General features: G+C 40.1%; 1 protein-coding gene across 5 annotated transcripts in view; it reads right to left on the minus strand.

Annotated features, from left to right (window-relative positions):
* Positions 1-18642, minus strand: part of cacna1ha (calcium channel, voltage-dependent, T type, alpha 1H subunit a) — a 170202-nt gene that overhangs the window by 14408 nt on the left and 137152 nt on the right. For all 5 annotated transcript variants that reach the window (XM_044331855.1, XM_044331854.1, XM_044331853.1 and 2 more), the window contains 17 exons: positions 18514-18631; positions 16644-16799; positions 15594-15681; positions 15135-15418; positions 12422-12793; positions 10158-10261; positions 9774-9897; positions 8988-9056; positions 8558-8742; positions 8313-8439; positions 7139-7264; positions 6446-6535; positions 5502-5694; positions 2729-2880; positions 2329-2438; positions 1681-1814; positions 1221-1291 (listed from right to left, as the gene is read on the minus strand). In XM_044331855.1, coding sequence (XP_044187790.1) covers positions 1221-1291; positions 1681-1814; positions 2329-2438; positions 2729-2880; positions 5502-5694; positions 6446-6535; positions 7139-7264; positions 8313-8439; positions 8558-8742; positions 8988-9056; positions 9774-9897; positions 10158-10261; positions 12422-12793; positions 15135-15418; positions 15594-15681; positions 16644-16799; positions 18514-18631 — 2503 coding nt within the window. The remainder of the gene's footprint in view (positions 1-1220; positions 1292-1680; positions 1815-2328; positions 2439-2728; positions 2881-5501; positions 5695-6445; positions 6536-7138; positions 7265-8312; positions 8440-8557; positions 8743-8987; positions 9057-9773; positions 9898-10157; positions 10262-12421; positions 12794-15134; positions 15419-15593; positions 15682-16643; positions 16800-18513; positions 18632-18642) is intronic.

Here is an 18642-nt window from a genome sequence, read left to right on the forward strand (position 1 = left end):
GAAAGTCCCCAGGAAGTTGTCTTTTATCCGATTTCTAAAAATGTGCTCTTGTGCACTCAGTGCCCCCGATGGTTATATCTGTACACTTGACATTTAAAAAATAGCAGGACAGTGGAGTCTGTCACTGCATGTGCATCATAATCTTTGGTACAGCTGCTCTTTGCCTCTAAGAATTGTGGCAGGCAGTGGGGGGGGGGAGAGAGAGAGAGAGAGAGACCCGAGATCCTTCCATAGCATCCCTGGACTTTAAAAGGAGCACGTTGACTGTATAGAGGAAGCACATTCAGGAAGGAGGGGTGGTTGTACAATCTGTCTCTAAACGTCTATCAAGGTCAAATCAATGCAAAAATGCTGGATGTACTGGGCATCAGTCAGAAAATTGAACTGATTCCTTGGCACCCTCATGTGCCCTCCTGCACCACCTACTTTGATTGATAGTGTCTTAACACATGAGTGACAGAATAGATCATTATTGATGAGAGAGGAGAGAGAGAACTGTCATATTGTTTTACCCCTCAAATGTTAAGACACTGCTTAATAATGCTATTTGATTTACTCTGAGCTGCAGTGAATTCAAAAAATGATGTCCAGTGTAATGCATTTGGCATTCATTATCATGCACATGTAGGAGTACACAACGCTGTATAGACATAAAGGAGAAGGAATGTACATATGGAGATACTTCAGGGTTAGAATCTGAATTTTGTAAAGTCAACAGATATGTTAAATATTCATCAAGAAGCATAAATTTTTCAGAGGGCTGCCTATTCCTAACAAAACCTCCATATTCACTCTACTTTCACGGAAAAACATAAATAAAACAAAAAACAGAATCACTCTTTTGCAGGCACATGCAGGGGGAGGGCTGAGGGTGCCCGAGCACCCTTGATGTCCAAAGTGCCCTTTTGTCAAGTAGTATTCTATATTTTTGGGGGTTTTTTTGTTTTGTTTTGTTTTGTTTTGTTTTTTGTAAAGGCCTGCCTGTGACACTTATCAAGAAGAACATTTAACAATGAATATAATAATAATATCTTAAGATTCCATGTTACATTCTGCTTGGGTTGCTATAATTCAACATGTTATGCTGTAAATGATGTTATACGGTGTTTTAAAATCTTGTCCCTTGCGCCCCTTTTTAACTTTGAGCAGCTTTCCCTCTTAAGGTCTCTGCATGGCCCTGATCTTTTGTATTTGAGACTCAAAAGAGTTTGTGTGTTTACCTGTGGCAGTGCTTGCATGACAGTATCCAACAGAGACCTCATCCCTGTGGCCATCTTTAGGAGTTTGAGTACTGCAGAGAGACACAGGAGCAATTTTAAACAGCAACAACTTTGTTCACAGACATTTGCTCCAGAATTCATACTGACATGACTAAATACCAGCACTAAGGCCACAGCAGGGAGGCACCCCAGATTTACATTTAATTCTTGAAACTAGTAGTTGTTGTACGCACAAACAAGCACTAAAAATGATCTATGATGCATATTGATGAATATACAAGAATAAACAATACAGAACAGTGTTTCCACAAAGTATATAATGGTTTAATGTTAACAATGTGTGCTTGTGTCTGTAGTGATGACTCACAAACTGACACAGCTACGACTAACTGTGTGTTTTGTAATTGTATACACGATAAACCGAGTATAGATTTGAGAGTCTGTGTGTGTGTGTGTGTACCTCGTGCTATCCTTAGTACTCTCATGATTCTGATGATGGTAGGATTGATGGGCAGCGCTGCATTCATTTTCAACTCCTCCAGGGTGATGCCCATGATGGATAGTGCCACTATAGCTACATCCAGCTGGTTCCACCTAAACATACATAAAAAATTTAAAAAAAATATGCAACATGGACCACTGTTACTTCAATCAGTATTACAGACTACCTGCATAGCCCTCTGATACTTCTCTGCAGATTGACTCAAAGTTTACCCTATCATATCTACACTAATAGGTGGTATTGCTTGATGCTGGTAAACATAAGAAGAGTATAGGAGTGGAAGTCATGCTGCCTATCTTCCCATGGTGATGACACCTAGTTATAAAGAACTATGCATGTGCAACTATTTCACATCATCATATATTGTAATTAGGAAATAATGACACATAGTTAATAAATAATAACTATTACATTTTGACAGTTTTTTGGGGAGTTTTTCCTTATCCCAACTGAGGATCTAAGGATAGAGGGTGTCAAATGTTGGACAGATTATTAAGCCTCCTTAAGGTAAATGTGTGATTTGTGATATTGGGCTATGTAAATAAAATTGACTTGACTCACAGGATTGGGTGCATAATAACATCTACATTCATCCCACTGTGTTACCTGTCTTTGAAGAACCTGTGTATACCGAATGCCACAAGTTTGAGCAGGGCCTCGATGACGAAGATGCAGGTAAACACGTAGTTACAGTACTTCAGAACCTCCTCTAGATACTGAAACACACAAACACACACACAAACATATACAGACACACAATTTATCTCAACTCAGTGACTAGATTTTTTCTAAATTTTCTGCAGAAATGTTCAATACGTCTTTGTAATTTTATGAATGAAATAAAAATATGTTCTAAATGCTGTTAACAGTTTTTATTTTTGATGGAAATAATAAAAATAAACATACTGAATAATGTAAATTTAAAAGAGAGCCATATCATTTGAGTGAACGGTGGTGAAATACATATACTGACTAATGTTTGTGTGTGTGTATGTGCACACTTTACCTGCGGCTGATTGTAGTGCTCAATGCTCATGGTGAAAACATTGATGCAGATGATGAAGGTGATGAAGAGGTCCAGGTAATGGCTGGTACACAGTGTGTGGATGGTCAGACGCAGGGGAGAGTAGTCCGCATAGTAGGGCCTCTGTTTGGCCTCTGGAGCACACAAACACACATGCACACACACACATGAACACACACACACATATACAGAGAGACGGATATCAAAACACAGACAGACACAGAGAGACAACTGTGAGTAAATGTGCTTTGAATTTGAAATATCACGTGTCCAGTGGTGTGCACAAGGAGGAGTAGGGGCAAGGAAGGCGACCGCCACTGCCCTTTTTGCTCAAAATGTCATTATTTTACCAGGGTATGTTCAGTATGTGTCCTTATGGGATTCCAAGCAATATTTTTTGCCCACATGTCACATCAGAGGGGTTCTTGAACAGCCCAGGTGCCCTTCTGGTTATATCAAATTCCAATCTGTTGTGACCTCTAACTGTAACTTTACTCACAGTGGTGGTGCCCCTTTTTCATTTTCCCCCTCACCCCAAAGATATCTGGTGCACACCACTGCCTGTGTGGTATGTTTGAATAAAAGTGGACATGAGAGTCACAGATAGGCTACATTAGAAATGCAATATTTGCATCCAGGAATTCCCCTACCTACAGTAAAAGTACAATGTCTTATTCTAAGATGTGTGGTAACACAACAAGATATCATGTGTAACTAAGACAGTTTGAGAGTTATTGCAAGGTGTTTTTGCTCATTTAAATGATTCTCCCTGCTACCAGTAGTTGTGCTAGGCTCCAGCACAAAGGAACCTGTCTCCATACTGGAGTAAAAGAAATTGATAGAATCTTCTCTGACTAAGAATAAGATGGCAAACTAGTGCAGAGTTTCAGAGTGCAGGGAGCATTTTGACAAGATTCAGTGCCTCTAAAATAATTTTATTCTTGTCAGGGTAGAGACATTAGTCTTCCATTGTGGTCTGTGTATTCAGACTTCATCAGGCAGTCTGAATACATAGACTACACTTTACTATGATAATAACATGATAACAAACTTTTTAGTAGGTGGATAGATCTTTCATAGAAAGAAACCTTACTACATTTGAAGAATAAACAGGCTATGTGTAGTTGTAATCATAAATAATAAATATAACTGAGAAATATCTAACATACATAGACTTTTTTTTGACTGTGTACTCACAATGTCCATATTGATGATTTTGAGTGTATTTGTATGTGTATGTGCATGTTTATATATCACCCTCCATGGTGAAACAGTATGTGCAAGGTGAAATAGTATGTGCATGCTTACATGCCTTTGATGTAAAGGTTAATGTCTGTGATTGAGAGGGGCCACACAGGGTAGGTTCAACAACACAGTTTTTCACAAACAGGGTCATTAATGAATTTCTTTGAGTATTCCTTGATTTAATATTGTGTTTATTTATTCCACATTGCTTTAACCATTAAAATTCCAAATTAACTTTTAGACCGTGACTGTGATGTTGAACACGCTGGAGCCATTTTCCTCTCCAATGGCATAACTACAGTCATTTTTAACCCCTCAGAAAAAAAATCTCAATAGTCTAAAACTTTTTTTTAGACTAATAAAATTGTATGGCCAAACACTGGAGTTCGGAGTTTTTCTCTGAGACAGATGTGATGACATTCATCACTATCTATATATGACATCTGGAGATATTTCATTTATTTGGAGTTTTAGCAGTTTTAGACCAGTGAGACATGTTACAAACAGGATAAAAACAGCGGCGCTCTGCTCACACCATATACTGCCTTCTCATGTAATTATGGGATTGATGTGCATTGGGTTTTTTTCAGCTTGACACATTACCTAAATACAGGTAAAAGCCTGCACGGCAATATTTGGACTTGCTTTTGCAATAGGTGGTGTGTTTATGATGTTTCTGTCAGCATGTGCTTATATTTTCTAATAACTGTAACAAATAGTCTTTCTTTTCTAAATAACTTAACATCTTCTACAAACTCTTTTGCCAAACATATTTGCAGGTATAGCAGCCACAACGTCTGCTATGTTTCTGAGTCTGCCAGTCAAAGCACGTTGACAGGAAATGTCCTCCTACCCGTGTTGAGAGACGCCTCGGGGACAGGGTTGTACATGCACTCAAAGGGAGGGAAGGTACATCTGAACTATCAATCTATCACTAAGAAAATGTCCTGAGACATATTGAGGAGAGCAGCCACCTTGATTAGTTTCACATGCAGAAGGTGCTGCAGAGGTTTGCTTCAGCAGTAGTAAAATCTAACTTGGATTAGAAATGGGATTAAAACAGGATTTGGTATAAAAAGATATAATTTTAGCGCTAAATTACATACAGACTACTTAATACTGTACTGTTGCTACTGTGAATACAACTGTGTCTGTTATATTGTTTAAAAGTGAGCATACAAATTTTAAGTTAATCCATATGTATGATTAAGAGGTTGGTTAGATTGGCCTGTTTTCCAACGTTTTCCATGCAGTGTTAGGGGAGGGTTGAGGGTGGGCTGCAGTCATGCAGTTACATGCGTCAGAGTGGCGTAGCCCACGCCGTCTGTCATTGATCAATCACTGTTTGCGTGAGCTAGCCAGTCTGTCTAACTCTCCCTCTTTTTATACATTTTAAGTCTGATAATATTTCCCTTTATCATCTCTCTGTCATTCTCTCTTTTTTTCAGGCTCTGAAAGCAGGCAGTGCTCAGAAAGATAGACTACCGACCAGCCCCTTCATTCTCCTTACTCCTGCGCTTTTTCTCTATCATTTTGAGCCTCTTCTCTTCCCGTAAGCGGGCCTCCTCCTCCTCCTGGTCCTGCCGGCACTTGTGGAAGTTCTCCACCACCACGCCGACAAACATGTTGAGGACGAAGAAGCTGACGATGAGCAGGAAGGAGATGAAGTAGAGCAGCATCCAGGGGTTGTGGTTCCTCACAGGCTGAGAGGAGAGGAGAGAAGTAGAGAAGAGAAGAGAAGAGAAGAGAAGAGAAGAGAAGAGAAGAGAAGAGAAGAGAAGAGAAGAGAAGAGAAGAGAAGAGAAGAGAAGTGTTTCAATGGTCTCTAAAGCACAGTATTTTACATCGACAATCCTTTGGTTTCTAGTCTATCACCGTATCACATTGCTGAAATTATAACTGAGGTGTGTGAGACTACACTCTTTCAGCACATTACACCACAGGCAGTCCTAGATCTGAGGACAGCAACATCAATTGAAGCTTTGAAGCACCTGCTATAATCTCACCTTTTAAGCCTAGCTTTTACTTCGAATCTGTTCTTACTACACCACTGCCATTTAACACGACTTATTTTGTCTCTATGTCTTTTTTCTATCTTTTTCAGCGTATTTATTATTTGCGCATGTCATTTTTTCAAGTGGGGATTACAGCACCACTGTTCTCCAGCATGCACATTACAGGGCAAAGAAACATATCATTAAATTATTATTTCACACATAATACAACTGCAGTGTGCATGCAACTACAATAAAGTTAGGAGCATGAATGACAGCTTTTTGAAAATGGTTTCCTACATTATTATATACAGTAGAGTGTCACACAATGATTTGTGTAACATCAGAGGGGAGTGTCAGTGTGATCTTTCAATGCTTTATGTAGCTGATACCGAGCCATTAGCAAATGTCAATCATCCCAATCCTGCAGAACACTTCGGCACACCCCTCACATCATTACCTGTTGGTCCACTCCCACTGCATCCAGGCCATCATACATAATGTTTACCCAGCCATCCTTACAGGACAGCACAAACAAAGACATCAGAGCCTGAATGGGGAAGACAGAAATGTAAGTCAACACACAGTGATTTCCTCTGTCATAACATTACTATAACCAGCATTTTGTTACAGTATTAATATTCATTTCAGTTGGAAACAACAAGAAATATTAGATCATGTGCAATGCTAACATTTCTCTCTCCCTGTAATAAATGATGGCTATCCATGATGCTTTTTTGAGGATAAGGAGTATTTCCAATAAAACAAGGTAGACAGGTATACCATATTATAATCTTTTAGATATATTAAAATTAAATAAATCTATAAAAAATAATCACATTCTTAAATTGAGTTATTTAAACCGCCATCCTCATTTGTTAATGTGTAATTTAAGTATCTACTGCTTGAGTGTAAGACGTCCGCACTATCTTCGCAATATCTTACAAGTGGGAAAATATGATTGTTCAGGCCGGCAACTATGTTAAATATCAGCTCTTTGTAGAGAAAAACACAAATACACTCACTGTACTGTATTTTATTTTCTGTTGAATTAGTAAAAATACTTTTTATCCATAGCTTTTAGTTCATTCATTTTATTTTCGGCCTAAACACTCAATCTTCTTTCTTCTTCCCTCAGTCCATGAGTCCTTACCTGAACCAGGTTGTCAAAGTTGTACTTCCTCCGTATCCAGCGGTAGTTGGCTTGCAAACAGTCCGACTTGTTGGTGATATTTTTCGTGTCCAGACCTTCACAGTGGTAGAACTTCCCTTTGAACAGCTACAGAGCAAGACAGAGAGAAAACAGAGTGAGGGCTGCAGGGCAGTTTGGCTGCCATTTACACATTATCTCAATTGCACCAGAGCTTGTGGCTTTTTAAACATCCAACTATTAATGCCAAGAATAAAAGGACATTTCATAGAGCGCATTCTTATCAGAGGTTTTTCCTGAGTGCTCGGCTAAAAGCTGGCCTGAGGGTCATGTTGTCCCTTTTCACACTTAACCTAATTGTCATTCTTTCAAAACTCACACTGTTAAGGAACAAAAGCTTATTGTCTGTTGGATATTCAAGACATTTTCAATCCCCCCTAAAAGCCACATTCACATGCAGCTGCCAATCAAGACTGACATTTAAAGGGAAACTTTGTTATTTTCCCATCTTTTTGTGTCAAAGTGACTAATGGGGACAACAATTTTTGAAATTGATCCGGTATTGAGTGAGAGCGCTGCAGCCGGCAGCTGTGAAACGAGCTGCAATGTAATCTTATGGGGCAATAGCGACCCGTCAATGTAGACCCGCTGACAGGCTCAGATTGTTTTTTTAAGTCTGACAACATTATGGAAAGCACACTACAGAGAAATAAGATGTTTTTCTTTTTCCTTTCGCTTGATTTGTTCTATTTGTTATTGCGCCTAACCGAGTCTCACTCAAAGGAGAAGTCTCATTCTGAAATTGGGGGACGCATCGTAATGAATTAGCGTTTACACTACAAAAGATATGTGGTCAAATGTGTCCCGTACCACCTTTGGCAAGTGGTTTGAGTGATCACATCACAATGTATCTTGGTTTACATTTGTATTTGCCGCTGTCAGTGAGATCTGATGCATTTTAAAATCAAGTGTAAACAGGGTCTTGGACACAAAAAGATGGAAAAATACGGTCCAGGTTGAAAAATATTGAAGTTTCCCCTTAAATCAAAAGGGTATAAAGCTTTGTTCTCAAAGTCGGAAAAAGCAAATGACAAAGTAGTATCATCACTGCAGCATGTGCACTGGATCTTTAGCTAGCTTACATGTCTGCGTTGTGAGACTGTGACTTGCAAAATACCTGCACCCCCAAGATGCCAAAGACAATGAAGAAGGCGCAGCAGATCAAGACGATGTTTCCGATGGGTCTAAGCGAGGTGATTAGAGTCTCCACAACTAGCTTTAGTCCCGGGGCTCGACTGATCACCCTGGAACACACAAACATAAACACAAACATTATGTTAGTAATACAAACAAAAGAAATACAGTTGACAGAAATATAACATAAGACACACACATACACACACACACATATACACCATGTACCTCAGTGGGCGTAGCGTTCGTAGCAGTCGTAGGACTCTGAGGATGCCCAGGATCCTGTTTCCACCAGTATAGGCCAGAGAGACCAGAATGTCGACCAGAGACACAAACACCAACAAACCATCCAGAACGTTCCAGCTGGACTGGAGGTAGGTCTGCTTCCCAAAGCAGAAACCGAGAGCTACAACCTGGTGTTAAAGCACAAAACGAGTGATCGGAGCTGAAAACATTAAGGGATTACTAAACCATGACTTCAATGGTAAATCAAACTACTGAATTACTGATCCAGAATTAAAATAATAGTTTGAAACATTTACTTAGCACATACTACAAACTGCATCTTTAAAAAATGCTGGATATCGTAAGCCAAATCAAAAATGCTATAGAAACTATAAAATATAAATTCAACCACAATAAAAACTGTGATGTTTACCTTTATGGTCATCTCTGCCAGGAAGATCACAGTGAAAACATAATTGGACACACTCAGGAACACTCGCTCCTAAATGAGAAGAGTGAGATTCATTTTTACCACACATATACCATGTTGGTGTGAATATGACATTATGCTTTTTGTTTTCCTAGAAACTACATTTGGAAAGAGGGAGGTGTTTTATATTTAAGGGCTTGATATTTTGTATTCACCACAGTACATGTTCTCTTTCAATGGAGCAAACACCAGCTGTTGTTTTAACCTGTGAGGCTGTTTTTAAGTAGAGTAGTGTGGATAGTTTTAAGCCTTGATGTTGCTTGGCTAGTGAGTTTCTATCCGTCTGTTTACAGTGTGTCTACATACTTAATCAGCCCCAGAGGTCTGCAGTCACTTTAATGTAATGGAGTTTTATGAACAGACAGAATAATCTGTCTAGGCGTCAAAACACACGGTGTCACAGATGACAGAATTATGTTAGAAGCTTGTGAGCCTTAAAACACAGACATAAGCAGTTATTCACTTGAAAGCTTGGCTGTTGACAGCTGTTTAAAGTAGTATTTTTACCTGTAAATAACTCAATTTTAAAATGCGATATTTATTTTTGGACTTTTTTCTTTTAGTGATTTACTTGATTCGCCAGTTATGTGACTAAAGCATAAACTGTTCCACAGCCGGGGTAGAAAGCTTCGTTAGTTAATAAGGAAAAGGATGACTGAAAAACACAACTGGAATGCATGACACCTTGTAATTGTAGGTTGTCTGCGTGTGTGTGTGTATGTGTCTCACCGTGCTGTGAGGCTGTATATCAGGTCTTTCCAGAGCAATGGTGATGCAGTTAAGGAAGATGAAAACCAGAACCACGTGGTCGAATATTTTGTGGGAGATCACACTTTGGCACCACACACGGAATCTAAACACACAGATGACAGAATTATGTTAGAAGATGAGTGTGTGCTCAGTCTTCTATGAAATGGTCAGTTAAAGCTATCGACCAGACAATTAGCAGTAGAGAAAAGCAGAAAAGGAGAAGAAAAATGAGAGAAAGGAGCCAAGATAATTGAATAAAGAAACCAGAAGCAAGGAGAGGAAAGAGAAAAAAGAAAATAAAAATGTGTGTGTGTGTGTGTGCGTGTGTGTGCGTGTGTGTGTGTGTGTGTGTGAGAGACTCACAAGCTCTCTGGAGAGAACAAGTACAGCGTCCAGTCTTCATGCTCTTTGCACCAGCGGGGCTTCATGTTACGGAGCTCTTTCTTGATCCAGTAGCAAATAGAACTCTGTAACAAAATAAGCACCAGCAACAATAAAGTAACACTTTAATTGTAATTCAGCATTACATAATATAATCAATACATTTACCGTCAACAGTGAAATCATTACTTTTATTGAGGAGGTGTAATTATATGCGCACATCACATAGGTTCAAGGCTATACACGGATGTGGTAACAATTTTTTAAACATTTTGACCTGAGGAAACAAAAATCCGACTTGGTTGGAAACATTATCTATTTGAATATATTTCGTGGCTTGGAGTCAGTGTGCAGGCGTAACTTTTTTTTCATTATTACTATTATTACCATCAACGCTAAAGCCACAATCATCACTGTCATATCAGTGCTGTCAACACCTTCATTATCCACACTGAGATCAACAGCTGAAAAAAAAAAGAATCAGCATGCAAAGAGGCCTGCCACAAATCATATCCCCTCACAGCCAAAAACAATGACGCAAGTTTTTTCCCCCTTGGTTGGACAAATGAATGCCTTATATTTATAATGGCGAGATTGTCTATGGTATTAGTAGCAGGTCTGCTGATGGGGAAATCGCTTTTAATTCTCTCCAAAGATGGCTGCCTGAACTAAACTATAATTTATAATCTACAAAGTCAATTTCAGTATTAAAAATGTCAGTATTCCTTTTTCATGCACTTGTAGCCACAACAGTTAAAACAGCTACAAGAGCCAAAACATATAACTGATATTTTGTATTTTGTATGTACTGTGCTCGTTAAAATCTTGTTGAAGACCTGCTTGGATATTACATACACAATATTAAATCATCATCTGTAGAGAGAGCGTGTTTCCCTACCTTTCTGAGGAGCTCCTACTGATCCAATAAACAATACAATTCCTCAGATATTATTTAAAGGCATGTTGTATAACTTCATTGTCAAAGAACAGAGGGTCTGTTTTGCAGCATCAGTAGCTGTATTTTTGAGGATTGTACAAACCACACCGTGCATTAAAAACAGTAAGCAGTATAAACAGTCTCCAGTGTTGCTGATGTTAGCCCTTTCACATTGTAAATCTATGGGGACACCATAAACAAGTGTTTTCTTGCAAAGTAGAGATGAGGATAATTGGACCATAACTCACAACTTAGCAAGTCCACAACATGCTCGATAGAAAGTGTTGTGAAACTCATTAAAGTTTCTAATAAAATAAACAGAAGAAAGCTTAGGTGCACAGCTTCTGTACTTCAGGATTCTAATTAAAAACAGCCCAAAGTCAGGCATCTAAGACACCACTTATTTGGCAGACTGCCGCTTGTGTGAGTGTGTGTGTGTGTGTGTGTGTGTGTGTGTGTGCATCTGGGTGTGTCCTTTAGCATGAGTGTGTGTAAACTGGATGAAAAGAGCCTGCTGCTCAGATATCCTTGGAGCTAAAATCTGTAATCCCTGACATAGACACACACGGAGGAGCACATGTAAATACACACGTCTCAGCTGGCACACAACGCACACACACACTGATGCATACTCCTGCGTGTGCACATGCAAACACACACCCATACATGCATACAGTGGCAGGGGGTCTGTATTAATCCTCCCATATTCAGTGTGTCCGGGGAGAGGCCTTTTGTGTCAGTGGATTTCATGCCTTTATAAACTCAATTTGCAGGAAATAAAACCATCAACACTGTCATCACAGAGGTCATCCAAATCCACCAGGGGAGTTCACCCTTCTCTGGTTCACACACACACACACATTGACTGTACATACACAAATTAGCTTGTACCCGCTGAGAAAACAATTACCGCTCAAGCCAATCAATGACAGCATGACAACTGGTGTCCCTGCAGGCGTCACCGTGTGAACACAAAACATACGCACACACTATAATATCTCAAAGTAAGCGTGGGACAAAGGACAAAGAAGACAAAGGGGGAAAGGATAAACAGAGGAAGGTAGAGAAAAACTGAAATAAAGTGAGCAAACAAAGTCAGGGAGGGCAGATTGAGAGATTAAAAATTTACATAATAGCTTCACAATTCTGCTCAGTCTTGTGTGTGTTATTGTAAAACCACTGTGTAAATAAAAGGTTGATGATACTTGCTGGGATGACATCAGGCCAGGGACCTTTAAAAAAACGCTAGAAGACCTCGCTGTAGGTTTTTCGAAAAACATTTTGAAAGCTATGACTCAAGGTAACTTACATCATCGTCCAAGTCATCCTCAGGTGAGGAGTCTTCCTTAGGGTCTGAGTTCAGGTTGGGATCGTAGGTCAGGGTCCTGCCGTTGCAGTCCCCATACTCTGCTATTATGGAAGGGCAGAGAGTAGATGCCTGCAGCAGCTCCAAGGACCCCGGCCGTAGTCTGTTGTTTCCCCCAGCCTCCCCCTTGTCTTCCCCGCCATCTTCTTCCTCTCCTCCCTCCCCGGACAATAGGCTCTCCCTCTCTCCGCTGGTGTCTCGCCTTTTGAGGCTCGGCGCTCTTCCTAGGCTGTTCCAGCTGGAGCGACGGCTTCCCCATGAGCTGCCAGACCCACGGGGAGGAAGAGGGGAGCGCCGCCCGGGACTGGAGTGGCTCTGGAGAGGGACAGCAGATAGGGGTAAGCATTATGTGTGTCTATGAAAGTGTGTGTGTGTGTTTGTTTGTGTGAGAGTTAGTTTCTAAAACTACCAGGCCAGTTTGGGAAAAAAGTCAACTTTTCAAAAAGATATTCCCTCATTTGGTGTTTTGATGATGGTGGTGGAGAGCGCTGTCTAACACGTCAGTCCAAAATCTCCCCTAGGTGTTCGATCGGGTTGAGATGTGGTGACTGTGAAGGCCATAGCATATGATTCACATCATTTTCATACTCATCGAGCCATTCAGTGAGCCCTCGTGCCCTGTGAGTTGGGGCATTGTCATCCTGGAAGAGACCACTCCCATCAGGATAGAAATGTTTCATCATAGGATAAAGCTGATCACTCAGAACAACTTTGTATTGATTTGCAGTGATGCTTCCCTCTAAGGGGACAAGTGGACCCAAACCATGCCAGCTAAATGGCCAGTTGTCTTTTTCATTGGCCACAGACCTAAATAAAAAATCTACACTACAACTCTGGTGGTGAATTTTTGTTAATCTCATTGATAATTCATGAAATGTTGTTAACAAAATGTGAATAACAATAATAAGTATTATCAGCTATATATATTTCCCATATGAATTCCATAATGTCCAGTAAGCAGTTAATGGCAGACAAGGCAGAGGCAACAACTGCTGTGGCTGATCGCTGCATTTTCCACAGTCATGTCCTACATCACATTTTATTAAATAACTTAGCTTCACAGGATTTTTCCTTCCCCCTGAGCTAGCACCAGGTAATTACTGTCTCCTCATATTTCCAGATCCACTTCCTTGAGGAAAAAATAATTGACACTGTTTCACAGCGCCCTGCTATCGGACATATTTGGAGCTTAAAAAATTAGTTTAGTGAACCTGCCTTCTTTGGAGCCATTGTTGGCATTATCAATAAATAGTCATTCTTTCCTCGTGTAAAAATAGGACACTTCCAAGCATAATTAAGGGAATTGAGGCAACCTTCATGGTGGTGTTTCTGATCAATTAACGGTTCACTCATGGACTGAAATATTTAAAGCCTGTGATTAACTCCAGTGTTACCTCATGGGACTTGAGTCTCTGGTTCCTCAGGCCCTTTGTGGTGCTCCATTTGCAACACATCCTCATAATTAAAAAAATTATGATAATAAATAAATTAAAAAACAAAACAAAACAAAACGACAGTATAGATCTAAAATTCAGCCGGCAAAAAACGAACTATAGTTATGTTTACACCATCTCGTGGCCATAGTAATGAACTCCAGAACAACCCATAGGAGCATAATATGCTGCTTTCCAAAACCGTTACAAATCACGGTTAGAAAATAATGTTTTCTGGTGTGACAATGCTGTGGTTAAGGTCTGGTTAGGTTTAGGCACAAAAACCACTTGGTTAGGGTTAGGGAAAGATCATAGTTTGAGTTAAAATGATCATTTGAAACGTGGTTTATAGTTCCTTAAAGTTACGCAACCTTTTTCGTCATGGCAACAGTAAACACCATGACATTACAGTTTTTTAAAAAATGTTCCAACTTGCGGTTGGAAACAGGAAGCGAACTGTGGTTTCCTTCAGCAGATTCCACTTTTTGCCATCTAACTATCTAACAATCCAGCCAACCCGCCTCCTCCTAAAAAAGCAAAATCACCTTATCAAGTCATCTTCTGTTGATGTCGTCCGAACTGTGTCACTTCCCTGGGTCATAATTACTACAGCCGCTTGATGGCGTAAACGTAACTATAGGTTGTTCTTTACGGCCTTAGTTTTAGACCTATACTATTGTTTTTCTTGTGTTCTCCGTTCGTTCTTCTTGAGAGGCTGTCCATCTAGGACCATTAGATCTTTATATGCTGTATGAAGTTCGTCTCATTTGTCAGGGCTTGCCATGGCAATTTCCAATGGTTTGTATGTGTCCTTCACATAGTTTATGTGTAGTCCTGATTCAACAATAAGAAAGGGATATTATTATCTATAACTTCTGACTCCTGAAACGAGTTAAAAGCTGGACTTGCTGGGGAGTGGCTATTGTTTGATGACTGTGGTCATCTAACTTTTTAAGTATAAAGCTGTCTTCAGTCAGGCCATGCAGAAGCATGATATCTAATATGTGTTGTGCCTTCTTCCTTTCCCCCTAAGGAACAGAGGTTCATTTTGGGATGTGACACATCAAACTGTATATATACACGATTATGTATATATGACTCCCTTCAAATACTATACACTGTATATAGCACCTATATTTATAAATGACTAAATTCCGAGTGATGAATGGGCCAATAAACAGTTTTAGGGTCCATTTTTCCATGAAGAGTTTGATATGACTCACCAGAGAACGCTGGTCATAGGCTGAGGGATCCATAGAGGTGGAGCTTCCACGGCGAGACTCTGCATGACTAATTCCTGCTTCGGAAAACCCCAGTCCAACTTCACCATATCGAGGCGTCCCCTCTCTGTACATGAGCTCATCCCCAAGGATGGACTCAGGTCCCAGAGAGCTCTTAGGAGTGGGCATAGGTGTGGCTGCCGTGCGCATGATTATGGGAGGAGCCATCGAGCCACGAGGGTCAACATGACCGTTGGCTGTCATCATCAGAGAGTACATTTTTAGCTCTATGGAGGAGGAGGAGGAGAAGGGGGAGGAGGGGGCATAATGTTATTATTATCATTATCATTTCCATCATCTTCACCTTTTTACGGTTATTTTGTCATTATTTTTAATTGGTCAGTCAGGAAAGATCAGGAAAAAAACAGCACAATTGAATGTATTCTCTCTCATTTAACCTACCGGTGTCTCTGAGCTGTTCTACCTTCTCGTCCTCCTCAAAGTTGTCCGATTTCTTCTCATCATCTGACTCTGACCGATTAGCATCGCCCTACAACACACACATTACTGGAAATGAGTTTCTTTTTGTTGTTATTTTTCTTTCCCATTTCCCTGAGTTTACCATCATGTAGAAGATTACAAGGATGAATTTTCGGGATCATGGCAAAGAGTGCAAGAACAGTGAAGTGTGCTGCATTTTTGGGGGGTTTTTTTGGCTGGAGGCGCACTGTGCACCTGCAGCACACATGATAACAGGATTGGATGAGGATGAATTGATAATCGATATTATCAGCAGGTGAGGTAGGGACTGGTTATAATCTTTAGAAGCAGTGATCCCTTACATGACCTGACAGTTTGGTAATTGAGAGTCCAGACCTGCAGCCCCTAAATGGCTCTGTTGGGAATTAATTAATAGCAAGACAAGGCCCTTATACAGCGCACGGCTACGGATGAGAGAGGCTGTTGAGAATCAGACATTATTCTTTACTCTGCTGTTCTGGCATAAGTGCTACAATCGTAATAAACCTATTTTTCTGTGCAATTGTCAATACTGTGTGCAGAATATATACTGATAGTTAAAGAAACACGGAAGGGATTTGAAAAAGTCTATGAGGTACCCTTTACAAATGAAAGTGATGATAATAGCACATACAACTAGCGCAAAATATGCAGTGTTGACCTGATCGTAGCTGGTGAGCAGAGGACAGTGCAATATGTTGTGCATCTTGACAGCAGAATTGAAGTGTGCAACTGAATTTCCAGTTTTATTTCTTCTCCAAAATACCAAAAAACCAAAGTCAAAATGGGAGAAACTGAAGGAAATTTTTGTATGGTATGCCCACACAAAAATAGAGCCCTATATCTCAAAATACACCTATTTCCAAAAATAAATAATTTAATAAATTAAAGCAAAAACTCTCAGAGCTTTAAATTTGCATATTGAAAAATAATGGTGTGTTTCATTGATCTAAAAGACATTGAATCAAGCAAAAACCAACATGTCATTCTCACCTCAGCCTGGAAGCCCTCAACCAAGATGGCCACTAGCAAATTGAAGAGTACATAGTTGCCAAATGTCATGAGAGCAACAAAGTAGAGAGCCGCCCATGGAGAGGTGGAGGCCATGCCGTTATACAACACCACATTCCAGTCCTCCTGGGTAAGGATCTACAGATTGAATAAAACACAATGACAAAGACAGAGATTTAGGCATAAATACATGAACAGGTGGAAGAGAAGACAGGGATAGAGACAGAAACAGGCGAGGACAGAAGGAATGTGATGGTTAGTCAAAAAGGACCACCCTGGTAGCTGACTGTTTACTGTGCTTGCCACATAACTGCAGTGTCCCTGGTTCGATTCCAACCAGGGACCTTTGTTGCATGTCGTTCCCATCTCTCTTCTCTTGGTTCCTGTCTGACACTTCTCTGCTCACTATGCAATAAAGGCAAAAAATCTTCAAATGAACAAGAGTTTTGAGTCTTGAATGAAAAAAAGAGTAAGGGCCTATAGGCATAAGATATTGGTAAAAAGAGATGGGATGGGAGTATAATATGGATGCAGATAGGGGAAAAGGTAGTAAAGCTAAGAGAGGTTGAAGGGAGGAAAGCACTGAAAGGGAGAGAAAGCGACACAGTTGGAAAGGCGAGGAAAGAAATGGAGTCATATTAGCCCTTACAGCTCTCGTGGGTTCTGTGTGCTTTATAAAACCCAGCGCTGAGTTACTTTTATTGCCATCATGCCACAATACTTCAACTTCATACACATGGGATTACTATAAGATGACATGCAAAGTCTATGTAGGTGTGTTCATGTGTGTGTGTGTGCTGGCGTGCGCCGGCGTTTAAATCAATGTGAGTGATGAAAGCATTTAAAACTAGGACGGCGTTCATGATGCAGCATGAAAGCTCACTCCATCTCTGCCCACTCGTTAAACCCCGTGGCAGGAAGGCAGTTCACTGTGCTGCCTGTGTGAATGTGTGTATGTACATCCGCTTTAGTGCACGGATTTGTGTGTAACATACTGTAGCTTTTTTTCCCAGAAAACTATAGTAAGTATATTGCGAGCATAACTCCTTCACATGACAGTCATTTCTGGATAAAAATGCTTCTTCAGCATCTCTCTCCTACACACACCAAAGCGTCCTGTGTTCTACCTTTCTGCTGACGCATCCTGTACAGAAAAAGAGGACAATCTATCTGGAGCAATTGAACAATATCTGCACACAGGGAGACCAAGAAATAGAATTGTGAGCGAGAGAGACCGTGGGTGTGCATAAGCAGAATGTCTCCTTTGACAGCATTTGACTAATGAGCAGAACTTGGCAGTTAAGTTTGGCACACATATATACACATAAATACACATACACATAAGCACACTCCAGGCTGAGTTTGACATTTAGATTTGGGATGGCTACGTAGCACACATGGCTTTTTTCTGGGATAAAAATATACACATACAGTATTAACACTGCCCAGTGTATCTATTATAAGTATATTGTGTGAAGTGTATGATGCTCTAGCTGCTATTTTATCCCATTGCCATACAGTACATCTGATCAAACGTCCATGGGTTCAGTCACAGAGCCAGTAAGTTGTTTGAGTTCTGGTTTTGGAGGGAAGCCAGTTATGTATCTGTCTTGCTGCAGAAAAGGTTTTCAGATGATTGCATGACTGGCAGCAAGAAAGGTCTATATACCACAAGTTACAAACCCACGTAAACATTTATTTAGAACAAATCCTGTCAGATCTATAACTGCAATATATTTTTTTTATTTTCTTTGACAAGTTGGTGTTCATAGTGTTAAACGTGTTTCAAGAAACAGTCCAGCACATAAGCTCCCACAACTTATTGTTACTTTTTGCTCAAGAAAAAACTAACCTGGAATACAGTGACAATGGCCCAGAGTAGAGAGTCAAAGTTCTTGCGGTCAGGGATAGTGTCTCCATTCTCTGTCTGAAGACTGAATTTACAACCAAACAGATGCATACCCAGTATACTGCAAAAAAA

This window comes from Thunnus albacares, chromosome 17, assembly GCF_914725855.1.
Source record: "Thunnus albacares chromosome 17, fThuAlb1.1, whole genome shotgun sequence".
Classification (NCBI taxonomy): domain Eukaryota; kingdom Metazoa; phylum Chordata; class Actinopteri; order Scombriformes; family Scombridae; genus Thunnus; species Thunnus albacares.